The 20,712-nt window shown below is 40.0% G+C and overlaps 1 protein-coding gene across 2 annotated transcripts in view; it reads right to left on the reverse strand.

The window, feature by feature from the left end:
- Positions 1-563: 563 nt before the first annotated feature.
- Lyn (LYN proto-oncogene, Src family tyrosine kinase) overlaps positions 564-20,712 on the reverse strand; it is a 117,673-nt gene continuing 97,524 nt past the window's right edge. For both annotated transcript variants that reach the window (XM_026394400.2, XM_026394399.2), the window contains exons 11-13: positions 9,416-9,569; positions 7,631-7,762; positions 564-2,888 (exon numbers count right to left, since the gene is read on the reverse strand). In XM_026394400.2, coding sequence (XP_026250185.1) covers positions 2,686-2,888; positions 7,631-7,762; positions 9,416-9,569 — 489 coding nt within the window. In that variant the 3' untranslated portion in view covers positions 564-2,685. The remainder of the gene's footprint in view (positions 2,889-7,630; positions 7,763-9,415; positions 9,570-20,712) is intronic.

A 20,712-nucleotide genomic window follows, 5' to 3' on the forward strand; every position in this document is an offset into this window, starting at 1 on the left:
TGGCTTTAAAGAACCTTATTTCTCAGTTGTGAAACAGCCTGCCAGATCTTCCAGTGTATTATATAAGAGATAATTTTTATAAAGTGCCAGAGCACCAAAGAGAGTCCTGGTAGACGTATAAGTATCTTCATGTGTTTATACTCACTACTTTCCATCAGCATGAATGGCAAGGCTCAGCTTCACTTAATCTAAAAACTTCATGTAGTAAAAATGTGGGGTCTCTGTTCCACCAGGCAGGAGCTGATAAAGGAGACATTGAGGAGGAAAAGTGGGAAGTTTGATTTCATCTTTGACATGCTTTTAGCTGGGGAAATAGGAAACGTTCATGAACTGGCTATGGAACACAGTGGTTAAAATCAAAAGCGCTGGGGAGCCCAGCAGTAGGAGCATTTTGTTTAATTCAGTTGAATGTATCAGAAGCTGGTGTTTCAGTGCTAAGAACATTTTAGCAGTTACCACCCCTGTAGCGGATGTAGCTTGTGAGAGCAAGGGGAAGAATAAAGGGAAATTAGGCACCACTAGCAGAATTGCAAATGAATTTATAATTATAATCTCCACCTATCCACTGTGTAAACAGTTCCTCCTTTTATTAACTTTTGATAAACTCTAGGGACAGGCTGCCTACTTCCATTGCATAGTATTTCCTTGAGAAGAGGAAGTGTGTATCTCTGATGGCTCCTGACAGAAGAGAAAAGAATCGAATGCTTGATTGAGAGGGAAAGTCAAATAAAAAATGAGAAATAAAAATAAAAAATGACTGTCACTTTCCTTCACCAAATTGTAAAAAGCAGAACAAAGTGAAGACAAATTTTTAGTAATTTTCTAGAGACTTCTTTTTGTCCTACGGATACTTTAAACTTCCTCTCTATGTAATATATTGGGGAATACATGTGGTTCTGAAGTAAAATGTGAACAGGGTGGGCATAGGTAGAAAACTTACCATTGTGAATCATCATTGTGACTAGCCGTGCAAATATGATAATATTCTGTCTTTGTGAATATGGCACTTGTGAATGAAGAATCTTGGAATACTTTAGAAGGGACATTTAAACAATCGCAGAAGAAAAACAGAAGTTAAAACTTAAGAGAAAAGTACAATATTTGATTCCTTCCTTGAGGTACCAGGACCTTACAAAACATGCAAAATAAATGGTGCTCACAAAGCCCATTTGAAGACACATCTTATTTGGTCCCCATCATAGGATGTTCAGGCATCCAAGCTGTCAGTTCCTCAGTTCTCCAACCTGAAATGCTCAAAGAATGGAGGTAGAACTTCTGCAAAGTTTTTATCACATATATTTATGGAGTTATTTCTCTCCCCCCTTCCTACTAACTGGTACTCAGTTTTACAATGGCAATAGTTCAAATGTTAAACACAAGAAAAAAAGCCTGAGAGGTTGTTGGGCCAGGTATATTAAAATCAAAAAAATAGAATTATTAGGTATATACATAACAGCATAAGTGAAATGAAGTGACACAGCAGTTTCTGTCCAAAGCTGAGTACAAAAATCAAGTAAACAAAACATCTGGGGTGGTTTGTCACAGCTGCTCAAAGAGCTTCCTTAGTCACTTATTTTCCTTCATATCTTTACGTATAAATAGTCTCACACACATCTTATACAATTAAGATTGCTTAAGCACAAAAATAGCCCCAAATATGGCATTTTTACTTTCTAGAGTACAACTAAAATTAGTATTTGATTCTTAAAATAATATTCAAATCATTTGAAACAACAAAGGAAATGCTTATGTCTTAGAAAACCCTATAAGGCTCTGCAAAGATTAAAATCTTAATTTTGGTTTTCAAAGGGCACTGTCAAATAAGTCTTTATTTCGGAAATCATGGAACTGAAAAAGCTACACTGTCAAAAATATTCCTCCGAGAGAGAGAGAGAGAGAGAGAGAGAGAGAGAGAGAGAGAGAGAGAGCGCAAACAGTTTCCCAGGTTCTTCCTTTGGCCTCTGTGAAGTTGGGAATCCCAGTTGCTGTGAGTGCTTGTCAATGGCGCTCCTGCAGGGGGCGCTCAGAGCGCACGTGCTACTTTGGGGCTGCCATAGGCCTCGAATCTGATCAGCGTTCATCAAAGAAAAATGTTTAAAGGTCTAAGATTTCCTGGGCAGGAAACCCCACAAAACCAAAAACACTTTAGTCTGGGAAAGACATTTTTAAGTTGCTGACTTCATCTGTAATATCTAACAGGTTGGATTAGTAATTTTTTTTTTTTTTTAAGTAAGGCAAAGCACAAAGAAAATACAAAATGTCAGGCTATGCATCTGGTTATTTATGCTTTTTAAAAATTAGTATAGTTCTGCTTTACTGGGGATTTGTTGCAACGGTCTCTGAACCTTTGATTTACACATCCAATTGTAAACAGGGTTGGTGTGGGAGCACTTTTGGAGAAAACAGGTGTTTTCTTCTTAAGAGGTTGTATTCTGATGTTGGTAGCAGAGCAAGGTGACCAGCTAAGGTGTGGTCCAAGCTGTATCCTGCTGGGCATTAGTCCAAGAGAACAGAATACATTTCCATGTTCACTGTGAGCTTCCTGAGTAATTTAGCCTCTACTTTCAGGAATCAGGCATGGCAAATGATCGCAGCATGTGAGATAACTGGTGCAACCAGTGACTGTCACTTTCTTTCACCAAATGAGGCAGCCATTCCTGATGGAGGGACAAGTCACCCTGAGTGCTAAGGCTGCTGCTGATACTGCCCTTCCGTGGCTGTGTAGAAATCATCCAGGACACTCTGCAAGTAATCAAACGTTGGTCTCTCCTCTGCCTTTTCCTTCCAGCACATCTTCATAATGTCATAGAGCTCATCTGGGCAGTTCTCCATGCGGGGCATCCGGTAACCCTGAGACAGGGCAGTCATCACATCAGCATTGGTTCTCCCTAAGGCCAAAGAGGGAAAAAAAAGACATTTAGAAACCTGACAAGAGGGGCACGCATGCACTACAGAAGTCTTTTTGCTATTTACATCCTGCACCTGTGAGTGAAAAAAGTTTCATTAAATCTATTACAGGTGGAAGTGTATCCTCCTAAAATTCCTATGTTGAAGTCCTAATTTCCAGTCCCTCAGAATGCGACTGTATTTAGAAATAAACCTTTAAAGAGGTGGTCAGGGATGAGTTCTAATCAAATACGACTGGTGTCCTTCTAAGAAGAGGAGATTAAGACACAGGCCCAGAGTGGTGATCACATGAAGACACAGGGACAAGACTGCCATCTACCAGTCAAGCAGAGACTTGGATAAAACCAACTCTGTTTATGCTTTGATCTCTGTATCCTTCAAAGCATGGACTTTGGGTGAAGTTCTGGCATCGTGATGGAGGTAACCTCTGGAATGATGTAAACAGGAACTGGAACTGCAAATTTGGTTAGGAATATCTCTTTCACTTCTTTCGGTGAAAACCTCCAGTTGCATAAAAGTTCAGAATATGCCCACAGAAGATAAACCTTGCCAGATCCCCCTAACCTTACCACAGATATTTTCTTCCTTATTCTTCTGTATCCTTATTAGTGAACACAAAGTCCTCACTAACTCTAAAGGAAACTGTCAGTGATGCAGATAAAGGCCAGACATACTCCATTCTGTCTGGAGAATTTAACTTGATAAAAGGAGTTAAGTGGAAAGAATCTGAACTCTATCTTTTTATGCACAAATAAGTCAACAAACCAAACAAATCACTAAATGACAAGTCTTTGTAGAAGAAAGAAAAATATGGGGAGTGAGACCTCCATTAGACCCTGAGATTAAACTTGTTAGTTAGCACTTGGTCTGTGGTTTGGTTAAAGAAGGCAAACACCCATTGGCTGATGATTGCCTTACTAGACAAGCAATTTCATGTTCTATCCTTTAGTCTTTGACCAGTCACTTATTGATAATCACTAGAGTTTATAAGAAAGCACGAGGCTTTAAGAGAAGCAGAGACGATATCAATGGCACACAGCCCAATGGGGAAGACACCCTAGGTGGTGGGGGCAGGAAGTGGTATCTGGAGTGATCAGGAATTAGCAGATACTACAAGTTGGCAGAGGTACACAGGAAGAAAGAAAATGTGGTTCAACAGAGGTTAGAAAGGAATTGGGTTAGTGACAGGAGAGGGGACCCAGTAGTTCCACAGATTATAACAGTCTTTAAAGATACAGGGTTCCTGTGTGTGTGTGTGTGTGTGTGTGTGTGTGTGTGTGTGTGTGTGTGTGAGAGAGAGAGAGAGAGAGAGAGAGAGAGAGAGAGAGAGAGAGAGAATGAGAACCAGCCACCTTTTAACCATAGTTGTCTACTCAATAATAGTTTTTCCAAAAAGGCAAACAATTATTTTTATTTATTCTTTTTTTCTCTTTTCTGCTGAGAATTTCTTGTAGTAAATTCACAAGGATGATTTTTTAAATTCTGATGCACACATGGCATTAAGATGCTAGGTACATATGGCAGAAGACTGCTAGAAAAGACACAATGCTTCAGAACACTGTCATTTTCAAACCTCCTTTCTCTTTATATGAGCAAAGTAAATCAAAACCCTGGACCCAGGGACTTTTTCTTTTTACAAAATTCATATAGAGCTATATAATTACAGTTTTGATTTTAAGATAATGGAATGAGGATCTTTTGCCTCCCTTTCCATTTTTCCCCTATATTTCACCCCAAAATAGAGAACAAAAAATAGAAACTTAAACTTCATCTTTGATGAAACTAGGAGACATCTGGCAGCCAGAGGTAGAGTGATCTGAGCCAAGAGGAAGAAAGTATAACTACAGTGCCCACAGAGAGGGATAACAGGCAGGGTGGCCCACTGGGACAAACACTGGGAGGGCTCCCAAAGGAGTGTCCAGAACCCCTTAAGGGAGGGCGAAGACGGTGGCCACAGGGAGGATGGTACCCAGAGCCTGCCTGGTGGTGTCTGAGGTAATGTTGGAAAAACCATGCGATGGGTTGAGTATGGTGTGTTCCCTGTGAAACTCCCTGAAATTTGGTTGCCTTTATGATGGCGTTGGGAGGTAGGTCGTTAGTGATTAGGTTATGAAGAGAGAATGACGACTTTCTCATAGGAGTACATCCTCTTCGTTCTTGAGGAACTGCACTAGTTACCAGAGGAGTGAGTTGTTATCTAGTGAGGCCACCCTTCCTGTTTCATCTCCTCTGCATGAGCTCTTTTCCCCTCCTGCTTTCCATCATGAGTTGAAGCAGCACAAAGTCCTCACTAGAAGCTGAGTAGATGCCAGTGCTATGTTTAGACTTCTCAGCCTCCAGAGCTAAGAGACAAAATAAACCTCTTTCTTGTATAAGTTGCCACTCTCAGGTATTGTGTTATAGCAACAGAAAAGAGACTAAGACAAACTGAATGGAGAAGCTCCATGCCCAGCAGGGAGGGGGAGTTCAGGATAGAAGACTGGGTATGAGAAGAAAGGTTAAAAACAAAAAAGTGAGACCCTGTGGCAAAGGCCATAACATGGAAGGACCTTGACTATATTCTTATTTAATAACAAGTAAAATGGGAAAAGGAACTCATTTTACTCAAGATTTGATTGTGTAATAATTTAGAACTATGAGCCACAAATAGTAGAATAAATAACCCAAAACTCCTAAAAGTAGATTCTCTTTGAGAAGCATCAACAGGTGGGGGCCTGTGGCAATTTTTCATTAGAAGCCTCTTTTCACTACCTGGCTTTTTAATGTGTATATATTACTTAGATAGAATAATATTATTTAATAAAAATGTCATGGTAAAAAAATTAGAAACTTCAGAAATTTATCAAGAAGAAAACTAATATAACCTATTATCTTTTTTGCTTAAGGATTATATCGTTTTGGCAAATTGCACCTTTTAGTCTTTTTCCTTTATAATTATGTGTTCACTTTTTATGTGGCTTTATTATTTCTTTTTTTGTTTTGTTTTTTCTTTTCTTTTATTCCTTTTTGTTTTTAGTTTTACAAAACTGGGCCTATCACTTTTAAAGTGCTTTTAAAAAGACTAAAATGTCCAGCAAAGAAAGTCTTTTTAAATAACTCCATATGAGGGGAGCATATTATAATGGTGGAGCATTTTAATTATAATGGTGGAAAATGGCATATTTTGGCAGTGTTCACCAATTTCTGTGATATCTATAAAACAAGTCCTCTGATATTTAAGTAAATAGGCCAATTCTTCTCATCATTCCCAATGCTAGATGTCCTCCTGATCGAATAATCAGGAATAATGATAATGAAGACCTCCTGGAGGTACCTCATATCCCTAATCCTTACATAGGTTAATTTATTTGGGGAACACCCCAAGCAATGGTTTCTGATTAATTCTACCATATATACTTTTTTTTGTGAATCTACCTATTTTTCTACTGATTATTTTATATTTATGATTTGCACCCCAAATATTCCAAATCCTGGACATGGAGCACACGGGGTGAGGGGAAAGTCTTAGGAGACATGTGGGTCTCAGTTTGGAAGCAGCTCTGCTCCAGTCAGAGGTCTCTGAACCTAAGAGGCCTCTGCTGAGCGTCATGTGTAGTATGGCATATATGTTACATTATCATATGAGGTTATTGTTTATCAGGTAATGATCAGTTAGATAATCTGAATATACAATCTTTTTCTCACTTCAAACAGATATAACTGCAGATGTAGGTCTAAGGAGAGATATAGAAATATAATGCCAGACATCAGGGCTCATCAGAAATATATTTCCTAGTTTACAACAGTGTTAATTTATTAACTTCCGTGTCTAGAGCCAGGGGCAATTGGAATACAAAATGCTGGCACAAGAGGGATTTCCTGAGACCACTGGCCCTCTGTTGCAGGCAGAACTTGACTTTCATTGTATTCAGTGCCAAGACACTTCTCTGCCTTTTGAAATTCTTTGCTCTCAGGTGTAGTCCCTGTCCCTGCTTCTCTGTGGTCCCTCCCCACAGCAGTGGGAGTGACTGGAGCACACCCACCATGATTCTTAGGTCCTAAAGCCTTCTTCAGCTTCCAGCTCATGAAAGAATGATTTGAAATACTAAAGGTGTAACTTTAACTCATCTACAGATTTTGTTAAAAGTCAAACATTAAAAAGAAAGTGATGGTTTGGAAGAAATCCCTGTTAACCACGTCAGCACAGACCCAGAAAGGAAGAGACGTGAAGAATCTGGCTCTGTGGGCTTCAGGTGTTAGGAATCTGGAGATACTGAATCATGTTCCAACTGACACCCATAAGTTAAAAATCAGCAGGATGGTCCACTGATAAATGTTGGCAGTCATTTTCTGAACAAGAAAAGACTCCACAGTACTTATTACAAAACCTCAGTTCCAAAACGAGTCAGAAGGCACTGGAAATCCTCACTTGCTCTGTTTCCTCCTCTGTGAGGGGCTCAGACTTGGAGGAGCACCTGAGTCTAATCCAGTCTCATCTCAACACCTCCAATGTACCAGGCATGCTCTAGGCACCGAAGAAGTGGTAGAATTAATTAGTAAAAAATGAGTATGCACCCAAAGAAGGCAGAGAAGTGTCTTGGCACTGAAGACAGTGAAAGCCAAGTTCTGGTACAAAGTGCTTATTCTTTACTTTATTTTTAAATTTTTTTTAGGTAGATGCCTTCATAAATTTGACTCTATTCTCATGTATACTACTTGAATGGAATTGGTGAGTAAGCAGTACCTGGGTAGGGAATCTTCCCGTAGGTGACGATTTCATACAGGAGAATTCCAAAGGACCATACATCAGACTTGATAGTGAAACATCCAAAGTTGATTGCTTCTGGAGCTGTCCACTTAATAGGAAACTTAGCACCTAGAGACGAAGACAGGTGACTCTTACTTGAGCATCTCAACGTAAACAAGTCTTGGACACGAACCCTCACATTTTGCCCTTTTGATTTTTTAAAAATTCATATTATTTATTTTAAACAGGTCACACATATATATGGAATAAAATGGAGATGGTGCAAAATGTTGTATAAAAATGTTTGCATCTTCTTTCGATTCCCAATTTAGTAGCAAAGTTTCTTGTGTTATCTCCCAGGGATATTATATCTAGCCTACTTGAAACATAAAAGAAAATAATAGGGAATATAAAGAGATTTATTCTAGGTTTCTGTTTGCCCCTAAAAATCAGGCTCTAAATCATAGATCTTTAGTGTTCAGATTTTCTCTAGAGCCAGGCATGATGCTGAGTCTCAATGACCCACGAGGCTGAGGCAGGAAGATTGCTTGAGCCAGGAGTTCTTGGCCAGCCTGTGCAACATAGTGAGACTCCCATCTCAAAAAAAAAAAAAAAAAGGAAAGAAGAATTTTAATTTTTCTCTAATGAACCATTTCCATTTTTCTATTTTATGCTGTTTACATGGGATATATATCTTTTATTACATATTATTTTTATTTACTTGTCTATTTGACACTGGGGATTGAATGGAAGGCTCATGTGTGCTAAGCATACACTCTACCACTGAGCTACACCCCCAGCTAGAATTATTGTTACGCTTTTGTGGACAACTATAGCTAAGCCTGAGCCAAAAGAGATTTCAGATGCTACTCCATACAGAAATGAACTATTCTTTCAGTTGCTAGGACAAAACATATTAAACTTTTAGGATTATCCTCCAGAAATAACTTGGTTAAAATAAAAATAATCCTTGTTTAATGATGCTTAGGAAAATTAAGAAAGCAGTTGGATCACTGTAAGACAGTAGCACTACAAAAATATTCACTTCACTTTTTGGGGCAAGAGCATCAGAATGCCCAGGTCTTGTGCAATAAGATTGATTATCCTACCATAGGGAAGGCCAGTGGATCCCTAACTATATGTCTGGCAAAACCATATGCCAGGACTGGGAAATGTACAACTCTCTACACACTTTTTGTTCTCACATACAATTGGAATGTAGGAAAGTGAAGCAAAATATTCTTGTGGGTATTACCTTTAGTTCTGGGTGTGTGACAATGTCCATATTTTAATTTGTATTTAAAAGTCCAGAATATGTGTATGCATGTGTGTGTGTGTGTGGGGGGGGGGCAAGGCTAACAAAATCATTGCCAAATTAAATTCATCTCCAAATTGAAAAAAATAAAAAAGCCAGATATAAAGCCCAGAATTGCTCTTACAAATATTTTCTCTATAGCTAAGAAAAGTGTATATCTTTCATGATTTGAGTGAAAAACTTCCACCATATAATATAAAAAAAAAAAGACTATTGATCTTGTGGAATCTATTTTTGTTTTGTTTTGCTTAATTGAAATACAAATGATAGTGCTGATGAAGTTAATTATGGAGATCATGGAGATCACTGACTTTTTAAAAATAATTATAATAGAACCATTCACAGATATCTTGAATATTGTACCAGTTGTTTTTTAAATAATGATTTTTTGTAACTGCTTTGTTAAAGACAAAAGCAAAATAAAATGAGACAATAACCAAACACTTAAAGAGGCTGTCAGAACGCACCTTCCCTTGCTGTGTACTCGTTGTCTTCAATGACTCTAGCAAGACCAAAATCTGCAATCTTGCACATGAGTGACTCAGATACAAGGACATTGGCTGCTCGCAGGTCACGGTGGATGTAGTTCTTCCGCTCGATGTAAGCCATGCCCTCTGCAATCTGAAAACAGAAACAGGCTCTCTTTTTGTATGTAGCGTAGGCTGTCATAGTGGACCATCAAGGAAAAAAAATATTAAGTTCCTGAAACCTTTTCGTGTATATTATTCTAATCGTTCAAGTTTTAAAGTCAGTGGGTAAATCACAATTGTTATTTGGATCTTTTCTGAAATAACCGTGCCCCCAACCAAGTCTTCAATAATGGAGGTCCCTTTTTAAAATTTTTTAAATAACAATATGTCTCAACTTTACTAATGTGTGGAGAAGCTTTTTAAGACCCTACTAAATCCTCACATGTTGATATGCAGATGTCATTATCCAACTTTTCAAATCAGAAAACACATGCTCTGGTCTGAATGCTTGTTTCCCCTGAAATCCATATGTTGAAATTCTAATGCGCTGCATGATGGTTTTTAAGAGGTGGGGCTTTTGGGAGGTGGTTAGGTCACAAGGGCAGATCCTTCATAAATAGAACTGTGCTTTTATAAAAGAGACACAAGACGGTTGCCTGGGCTTTTCCATCAGCAAGGATATAACTAGAAGGTGCTGTCTATGAACCAGAGAGAGAGAGTCCTCACCAGACACTGAATCTGCTGCCTTATCTTGGACTTCCAAAGTCCCCAGAACTATGTCTGGTGTTTTGTTTTGTTTTTATAGACAGGGTCTTACTAGTTTCCCAGGATAGCCTCGAACTTGCAAAACTCCTGCCTCAGCCTCCCAAACATCTAGGATTACATGCCACCACACCTGCCTACTAAATATGTTGTTCAAGCAACCCATTCTATTGTATTTTGTTGTAGCAGCCCACACAAAGACAATAGAGCTGGAGAAAGTGACCCAATACAAATAAATTAACAGGATATCAAGAACAGGATGTCTGTCCTTGGTCAACACATCCCCTCTGTTAAGTTAATGAACAGCTCACGGAACCGGCTCTCCAGGTTCTCTGGGCACAGTCTCTCCAGGATGACCAGAAAGATTCACTTTGACAACAGAGATGACAGTGGGAAGGAATCAAAGATTTAAAAAGATCTGTAACAAGGGGTATGAGAAACTACTACTCAGTGCTGAACAGAAAAAGTGGCATGGCTCTAAAATCAGGTTTTTAAGAAAGACATTTAAAAATTGTAGTTAAAGATAAGGAAGAAAGGAAGGGAGGGAGAGAGGGAAGAATGATGGGGTGGGAGGAAGAATGAACCATTTAGTTATTACTGTTAAAACAATTAGAGAAAACTGTAATTAGAATTGTTTCACAATGAAATAATTCTGCAGCTCAGCTCAGAAGAGTGGACTTTCCCTGGTCCTCAGCAGTAGCCTGCATGATCATGCAGTTCAAATTCAATTCCAAGCCCTATTGCTTAGCAAAGGACCCACTCCTTATTTCCAGGTTTGCTTTTCATTCCCCTCTGGTCCACTTCCTGAGCTCACCTTCCGCTTAGTGAACCTTCCTTCCCTCAAGTCCTCTTCCATAATTTCTCTTTACTCACCCTAGATGGTCAGTTTGCATAAAAACCATTTCCAGCTCCTGATCGTAGTTTTATCATTATTTTTACACTCTTTAATGTAATTATGATTAGGCCAAACAGAAGATAAATACATCAAGGGCAAAAGTCACCCCTTATATCTTTTCTCGCTTGTGTCAACTGAAAACTTCAACACTGTTACCAAGTCTCTTCAGAAATTGAACCAGTGTTTTAATACTATCAGAAAACTATGTTGTTAGCACACTGCTGCAGGAATTTGGCAAGTGTTATTTTTGTGATTATAAGAATCTTTCCTATAAAGTTTTTTCAACACCCCTCTCACAGTCTGATTATCCTAGTATGCACTTCTGATGGGCATCAAGGAATGCAGTCCAGACTCCTTAGCACTGCTGAAAAGCCCTGCAGGATCCGCCCGTGATTAGCCTTCCAGCTCCTCACCCTTTCTGGTATCCTAGCTTCTACATACCCAGCCTTTGCTTGGGACATTTGCTCCCTGTGCCTTATACCTGCCTTTTTCATTCTGCTGGTCCCAGCTGAGATGGCACATCTCTGAGAAACCTTGTGGCACTCCTCTCCCCTCATATTTCCATCACCAGGGATCCCCAATCCTCACTGGTTTGCCTGTCCTCAATCACTGCAGACGTGTAACCCTCTGGCACCATGTGCAGGGCGTATCTATTCCTGTATCTCAACATGGAGCACAGGGCAAAGCATAATGACCTGGAAGCCTGTCCTTGTAAGGAATCTTGGAAGTGGGACAGGTGCTGAGCAGGGTGGAAAGGAGAGGAAGGAAAAGATTGGGTAGGTCTGTATGGCAGTGACTATGCCTCCTGCCTTTCCCCCCAATACTCACAAGCCCTTGGCACTCAGGAGATGTGCCATCTTTATCGAATTCTGGAAAATATTCAAATAGCCTCTATGGGAAGTCCACAAAAGGTGGGCAAAAAGGGCTGGGGTTGTATCTCAAAAAGGGCTGGTAGAGTGCTTATCTCACATGTGTGAGGCCCTGGGTTCGGTCCCCAGCACCACATAAAAATAAACAAATAAAGATATTGTGTCCATCTACAACTTAAAAAAAAAAAGTGGGCAAAAGTGAGAACCCAGGTGAAGGTAGAGCATTGCTGTGATTTTCTCTAGGAAAAACTTCAGCACATCCACAGTGGGAGTGTTGCACAGGGGCAAGGACAGGAAGAAGTTCATGGCTAAATCATTTTGGAACTGGCAAAATGGGTGATGACACAGTGGGTGATTTTGGTGGAGGCTGGGATGCAGGAGCTGTGCATTCTGATTCCCTTTGTCTGCTGTACCTTAACTTCAACAAGACTTATTAGAGCCCCAAACTGGGAAAAGTGGAGAGTGAAGATCAGACTAGCCCATGGGAAAGAATGGGAGGATACCATTGCAATAAAATGGATCTGAATGTTTGGGCTTTGGGAGACAGAGTAAGAGGCCTGGTTGAAATTAACCCAAGCTGGTTCTAGAGCCAAGAGGAGATAAACAGCTGGGTAGGAGTTGCTGACGCTATCTGGGCCTTTGTCTGTGCTCCTTGGTGATTCTGCCTTTTGAATTTCTTACTTGTCTTATCTGACATTCCAGTAATTATATACAAACTGGTTCAGGAATAAACAAACAAACAACAAAACCCCAAAGTTGGCTGAAATCTCAGCTTAGACCTGACACTGAAGTTGACAGTAGCAACCTGTGCAGGAAGCTCCTCCACACAGCACACACAGCTGGCTGCATGGACTGAGCCCACAAATGTGACAATAAAAACTCACATCCTTGATGGACGTGATAGATGGTGATGGATTTCAATGATTGGCCGTTAAAACATAAGAGCATTCCAGGAATTTGTTGATAAGGTTTATTACTTCTACCCAAGTTCTGCATTTACATAACATCTAAATGAATTTTTAAAAAATGGGCTGTAATCTCAGCCATTCAAGAGTCTGCAGCAAGAGGATTCAAGGTTTAAGGCCAGTCTGGGAAACTGAGTGAAATTCTGCCTCAAAATAAAAATTAAAAAGGGCTGGGGTGGCTGGGACTGTGGCTCAGCGGTAGAGCTCTCGCCTAGCATGTGCAAGGCCCTGGGTTCGATCCTCAGCACCACATAAAAATAAATGAAATAAAGGTATGTGTCCAACTGCAAATAAAAAAATAAATATTTTTTTTAAAAAAGGGGGGCTGGAGATATAGCTCAATGGTAAGGTGGCCCCAGGTTCAATCCTTAATACCAAAGCAAAAAAGAAAACCAAAAAAAAAAAAAAAAAAGGAGGAGAGAACATAAAAATGATTCTCTGAAATAACAACAGACTTGCAACAAGTGTGTGTTTACTTTGGCTTTCCTTTCTGCACCACAGGGTTTTAAGGAGCTCAGCTTCCAAAAAATAATTAGAGCGTTTATCAAGACAGGACTCAAAACAATAGATTAGCCAAGTTGAATAAATGAGAGACATGGGAGCAAAATAAAAAGCATTCAGGTATGTCTTGCATTCGGGTTCATAAATACTGCGACTCTCTTCTTGCATAAAAATTAGTTCATTGTCTTTATTTCCTTGATTTGTAAGCACTGTTTCTTCTTGGTTTATTTTTTTAAAACCTTAATTTTTAAATTTTATGTTTTGGGTTTTAGTATTTCTTTTGGCTAAAGTAAATTTGGCCCCACTTTGCAATAGCAGGAAGAAATCAGGCTAATGAATCTAGGATCAACTCTTCTTTCATGAAAGTCCTTCTTCCTTCCCCAGGGCCATGTAGCAATTAGCACAGCAGAAAGAGATGTCCCATAAATACATAAAACCAAGGCTCTGCTGTCTATGGGGACCCTGCCAGCTGAGAGCCCTGGTCTCCTGCTTTCTATTGTTCCAGTAGCTCAGAAAGACCCCTGGTGTGGGAGGTATGTAGAGTCAGTCAAGTCTGATGAGAAAAGAATCTATTGGATTCAGAACAGTTTTATGGTTTTGTGCTCACAGTATCTTACTATGATGATGAGACAGGTAGATGGGTAGATAGATAGATATTAACTGAGCACTTCTTATGTACTAGACCCTGTCTTCTATCCTTTACACCCAATTCATGTTTCATCTTAATAAAAAAAAAATCTATCAGCTAGGCTTTATTTTCACCAAACAGATGCAAATGAGGCTCAGAGAAATCAAGGGACCTGCCAAAAGCCAGAGTGAAAGCACCATTTATATCAGGTGTGTCTGACCTCCAAGTCCATGTTCCACAATGTCACATGTGTAAGGGAGTTCAAGCTGGTTATTGACAATCTGGTTATAGAAGCTTCTGGAACCCATAGTTTTCATGGAGAGACTACTTCTTTAATGAAAAGAGACAAAAAGACATTTGAGGTTTCCACCTAGAATTCAACCCTTGGTAAGCCACATTTCACCCTTCAGAAATGGCACCGTGAACTCTCCCCAGTGGGAGTTCAGGATACTCAACTTGGAAGTACATACAAAGCCTGGTTTGTCTGAACAATCCAGAATAGTGTTTCTTAATATTTTCCCCCCATTATCACTCCCCTATGGAGAAAAGTTTAATTTTAAAATTTAAATTGGGGCTGAAGATGTAACTCTGAAGGAAAGCCTTTGCCTGACATGGGCGAGGCCCTATGTTCAATCCCCAAGACTGAAAATAAATTAAAAAATTAATTAATTAAAGTTGATTTATTCTTAACAGGAGAAATTAAACACAAATAAATAATATTGTGTTAAGAATGTTTGAAATTTGGAGGGACATAAACCATGGTAATACGATTTCTTTACCTCTAAAGAACCAATTTTTTCTCACTTGGGGATGATTTCCCCCCCAGGACCTAAATGTAGTCTGAATGCATACCCCAAAGTTTGTGAAACTTACTCTCCAGTGCAATAGTATGTAGGAGATTAGGTTATGAGGTCTTACTCTTTTGTGAATGGGATAAAAGTCAAAGAAGTTTCACAGAGTTCTGCTGCTATGTGAAAACTCAACAAAGAGGACCTCACTAGACACCAAATGCTGGCACCTGGATCTTGGATTTCTAGCCTCCAGAACTTTGAGAAATAAGTTTCTGTTCTTTATAAATTATCCAGTTTGTGGTACTTTGTTATAGCGGCACTAATGAATTAATACACATTGCCTAAAGATGCTAAGGGAACAAAGATTGTTTAAAACCAGTTTTATCCTATGAATCAAAAGAGAGAAATGATATGCATGAATGACATATTCTTGGCTAGGATGAGGTCACAATGAAAACAACTAGTAAAAATTAAGCTGGGGTTATGGCTCAGTGGTAGAGCGCTCACCTAGCATGTGCGAGGCCCTGGGTTCTATCCTCAGCACCACATAAAAATAAATACATAAAATAAAGGCATTGTGCCCAACCACAACTAAAAATAAAATAAAAACAATTTAAGCAGTTAAATATCCTTTCATCCAGATAGCCCTATATGTCTTAAAAAAGCAATAGCTGTCATTCCCTTTGGAACTTTGATGGGGCCAAAAGGAAATTACTTTCTCAGAATCGTGCTACAGGTTATTGCCATGGTTTGGAAGTGAATTTAATTTCCCTTCTGTGCATTTTACAGTTAAATTAAATGTTAATTCTTAAGCCAGTATTTCTTAACTTTGGCTGTGAGTTGAAATCACGTGGGAAACTTTTACACATTATCACTCTCTGGGCCCCACCCCAACTAATTAAACTTGTATCTTTAGAAGTGGGGCTTCCCTGGGGAATCAAGACATGCACCCAGGCTAAGAACCTCTATAAGTCCTTGAGACAGGAAGTCTGGTTCATGACCAGCACATTAAAGTTTGAGAAGCATTGCACCAGATTGTATGTTCATGAGCTTATGCTATTTCAGGATTTAAAGTTCTAGGTGAACTGGAACAAAATCTTGATTTCAACATATTACCAATGAACATCTGTCCCATGTGGACTGCTGTCCTCATAATGCTTGGGAAGTAAGTCCCAGTGCAAGTTGGTGTAAAAAAAAGAGCAAGCAAAGTCAGGAGGATTGCAAGTTCAAAGCCAGCCTCAGCAATGGCGAGGTGCTTAGCAACTCAGTGAGACTTTGTGTCAAAATAAAATACAAAATAAGGCTGGGGATATGGCTCAGTGGTTGAGGGCCCTGCATTCAATCCCCAGTACTACCACTACTACTACGACTACTAATAAATAAAGCAGCAAGCAGGATGTATATGGTCATCTTGAAGAGCCCAGGCTAAGGAGAAGGAGGTAATTTGGGGAGGCAAGGTGGCAGATGATTAAGGTGCTGGGAATAACTTACTAGAATTCCTAGTATGTCAACAGTTCAAAACAGGTGGCTTGAGCTTTTGGTTTTCCTACAACCTGACCCCATGAGCTTCATGGGTCAGAGATAGGAGATGGCAGGGGAGTATGTGGGGAACTTGCTGAGACTACGCAAAACGTGTACTCCTCATTCGGGGAATAGGAACACAGACTCTATTTAAATATTCATGGACAGGAAATTTAAATGAGTGTGCTCAACTAAGATGCTTCCAAATTTCTGGTCTGATTTAACATTTTTTGACTTTATATCCTGAGGGAAAAATTATTTTCAAATAAATGTCATAGCTCTGGGCATTCTGGCCATTACTTAGAGGGTTTGGGGAACTGATTCAACCCTTTGATTCCAAATCTGAAGAGGCTCCATCCTGGGCCACACCAGCTTCACCACTCCGGGCCCAGTGGTGTACAAACACAAGAAAACCCCAACTTTCTAAACCACCTACCAACGGGAGCTCAAGAAGGCTTTCAAAATGTTTCTTTTCCTCCTGTGCTGATGTTTAAGGCTCTCACAGTCTATGGGTGAAGCTATTTACTGGAAAGATGAAATAGAAAAGCATCCCCACAACCTGCAGTGAGAATATTCATGAAGGAAGATTACTGTTAGGGAGGTTTCCACCCTCTGGGTTTAAAGTCAATCGATGTAGTTGAGATGTCTGCTCAATTAGCATGGCAAACCCATTTTTAGTTCCTCTTTTTGTACTTTTAGTGAAAACATATGAAGGTGAAACATTTTCTTCTTTGATGTTTCTGTTCACTTTTATTTTAAAAAATTAGTTTACTGAGAAAATTGATAAGGGAGCTTGTGGAGGTGCAAAATGACCGTGCTGTGAGTGTAGAGCCTGATGGCTGTCACCTGAAGATGCCTATGACTGAAGCAAATGATGTGGAACACACCCAACTCGCTTGTGCTGAGCACACTGTAGCCCCTGGAGGAAGGACAGAACTACTAGATAAGACAGCGAACCCCAGGGGTCCACACCAGCCAGCAACCCAGATGGGGCAGTTGAAACTCCTGGCATCTGATACCCAGTGAAAAATTCTAGAAGATCACAATAATGATGTTTCCTGAGTCAAAGCACAGCCTCATCTGGTTAGATGCTAGATAAATAGACTTTCTGTCTTATAAAACAGTGAGTCCCACAAAGAGACCTTTCCAATGTATGGGGACAAGGAAAGGAGTGAGCCAGCCTGGACTGCCTCTTCCTCAATCTCCAATCAGCTTCCCATCAGCTGAATGTTCTCCGCAGCCCAATCAACTAAACTGCTTCAACTGCCAATCAGCTGAACTTCCTCAGCAGCCCAATCAGCTGAACATATGTGCTTCCACAGCAGGAGGGTCACAGGTAAAGGTAGGTATCCCAACCCTAGAGCTGTGAAACAGGAAGGGCCAACCCTCCAACAGAGGCACTCTCAAGTTCCTACAGTGGGTGAAAAACATGTGCTGCTTTCTTCAGGTGAAAGGCCCAACTGTCAGGGCTGGTGGGTGAGCTGGATCAAAGCTGGGACCCTGTTGAGCATCCGTTGGACATGCTGCTGCATAACTATGTGGTAATGCTGCCAGCGTCTCTATTTTTTTGGTGTATTCAATGGGGATGTGTTCCAAGAAATGTGTCTTTATGTGATTTTGTCATTGTTAGAACATCATAGAGCGTACTTACGCAAACTAAGGCAGCTACAATGTCAGTAGGCAATATAATCACATGGGACCACGGTTGTATATGCAGCTGTCCGTTGACAGAAACGTCATGCAGAGCATGACTTCATTTGGTCTCTCTCTCAACAGCTCTGACAGCATCACAGCTTTTGCTCGCTGCCCATGGCTTTCTACCACCCCTGTCCCTCACCCTTACAGAGGCACACTCTTGTGATGGGCAGGAAGGGGACCGAACACAAACTCTATAGAGTTCCATTTATTTGAAAATAATTTTTCCCCGCAGGATATAAAGTCAAAAAATGTTAAATCAGACCAGAAATTTGGAAGCATCTTAGTTGAGCACACTCATTTAAATTTCCTGTCCATGAATGTTTAAATAGAGTCTGTGTCTCTATTCCCCAAATGAGGAGTACACGTTTTGCGGTGGTCTCAGCAAGTTCCCCACACATTCCCTTGCCAGCACTGCTCTGAGGAAGACTACTCTGGTCCTTCTGTGCTAATGAACTTGGAATTCATATCATCAAGACACTTTCTGAGAAGCAAATTTCCTGTGAGCATGCTGGGGGCTCATAGTACAGTGATGCTGGGTGGGAAATACCTAACAATGAAGGCCCTTGGTAATGCACAACATGTACTTCTTTTGCAAGGAATTTGACTATAGAGAGAAATCTCAATTACATTTTACAAACCTAAGCAAAGCTCAAATAATCCCCCCTTTCAAGTGGCTTTCTTGCTAATGATGACCACCCAAGTCATTCATCTCTTTCTCCTTTTTCCCCCCCAAATGTCCTAGGAGGAGTCTGTCGACCCCAGCACCCAAGACTGCACTGCTTCTAGCTCCCCTCACACACGGCTCTGGCTCCCAGCCATGATTTGGCTTGTCCTGCATGTGCTCTGTGGACTGTTGGCTCAGCACACAGACCTGGCTGCTGTCACCCTAGAAGCTACGTGATGCTTTAGACAAATAATGAAGTGTTGTGTGGATGACCTGGCTCTGGAAGTCTTGCTTGAGTGCTCTTGTGTTCATTCTAACTACTATGGCTTTCCTGAGAAATTGGCAAATAACAGGCTGTCTAGTTTGGTGAGCACCCCCCCCGCCCCCCTTTAATGAGAGGCACCCACATTTGAGTCAAATGACTGAGGGAAAAAAAGGAATCAAAGGAACCTCACCGAGGAGCTGAATGTGATCTCTCAAGCAAAGCTAAAATCTACCCCAGGAAATTCCAGCCCAAATGAGAAACTGGAACTGAAAATGTAACCTGTCTTCGAATTGGCTAGCTGGAAAACATTTGTCATCAAGACAGGCAGTGAGAAAGATTAAATTAAAAAAATCTGCCAAAAAAGCAGGAAAGAATAAAAATCTGATTTTTCCTGTCGCTTTGCCTGTTCTTACAGCACTGTTTGCTTTATTCTCCATATATTTTCTTCCTATGCTTGAGAAAAAGAATTTCATATAATGAATTACATTCAAAACCCCTAGGGAGCCTGTGAAATAATAACATTTATAAGTTGGAAGTGAAAAATGAATAGCAATTGAGCAAACCCACAGTCTTTTTTGAGGGCTCTTTTCTAATCCGGAGCCCCCGGGGTTGATCCCAAAACTCAAAGGACTATCTAATTACAACAACATAAAACAGGGACTTTACAAAAATAATGTTTTAGTAAGCACCTATCTCCTCTACCATACCAAATATGACAGCATGTTTTATAGCATATAGTTATAGAAACACTTTTCTATTAATACTAATTGATTCCCCATCCTGGATCACTATACTCTGAAACTTGAATGGAGGAAAGGATAGAAAAGAGAGCTCACTCATTGCCTTGTTTGCATTCTTATCTTTTTTGGGATTAAAATCTCTTGAAATTCTTGTTTTACCTGTATTTGGTTACTATAATATTATTATTTTCCAAGCAAAATGCCAAGAAGTAGTGATATTTATATTTAGATGATGATGACGTTAGTTACTATGTGATACCACTTACCCTGGCATGCATAAGGCGTTTATGTTCATTAAAATAAGACTGTGGGATCAGTGGTAGAGTGCCTGCCTTGCATACATGAGGCCCTAGGTTTGATCCTCAGCACCCCTCTCCCCCAAATAATAAAATTGTGAAATAGGTATTACTCATAGTACGAGGAGGCTGCGTCTTGGAGAACTTATGATGTTCCTAGAAAAGCCAGGATTTGAATCCATGACTGGCTGGTCCCCCCATCTGCGCTTTCAACCAGTCATCCAAACTGGCTGCTTCTTTTAAAAATAGAATGCTCCCTAAATTAACAGTAGGAGAAAAAGAACTAGATCATTTACAATTGCCCAAGTTAAACCTCACAGGCAGCCTCCCTTCACAGTTCAAAGATGAGGGCAGTTTGGCATGGGCAAACATTTTCAAAAGATCAGAGCTGGTGGAGATTTCTGCAACTGATCACAATGTAATCAATCTAACAACACACAAGGATTTCTGGGAGACATGATCTCTAAAAAGATAGCTTCATCAAATAACCATATTTAAATGAGTTAAGTGTCCATGAAAGAGAATCACCTTCTTTAGCAAAAAGTTTTAAAAAGAAGAAAAAAACTGTTAACTAATCCTCATAGAATTTCTCTTGTGTAAAACACACTGGACTACTTCACATCCATGAAGATGGATATATCAAAAACTAGAATATAACAAATGTGAGGATGTGAAGAAGTTAGAAACTCATGCACTGCT

Source organism: Urocitellus parryii, chromosome 7 (genome assembly GCF_045843805.1).
Source record: "Urocitellus parryii isolate mUroPar1 chromosome 7, mUroPar1.hap1, whole genome shotgun sequence".
In the NCBI taxonomy this organism is placed as follows: domain Eukaryota; kingdom Metazoa; phylum Chordata; class Mammalia; order Rodentia; family Sciuridae; genus Urocitellus; species Urocitellus parryii.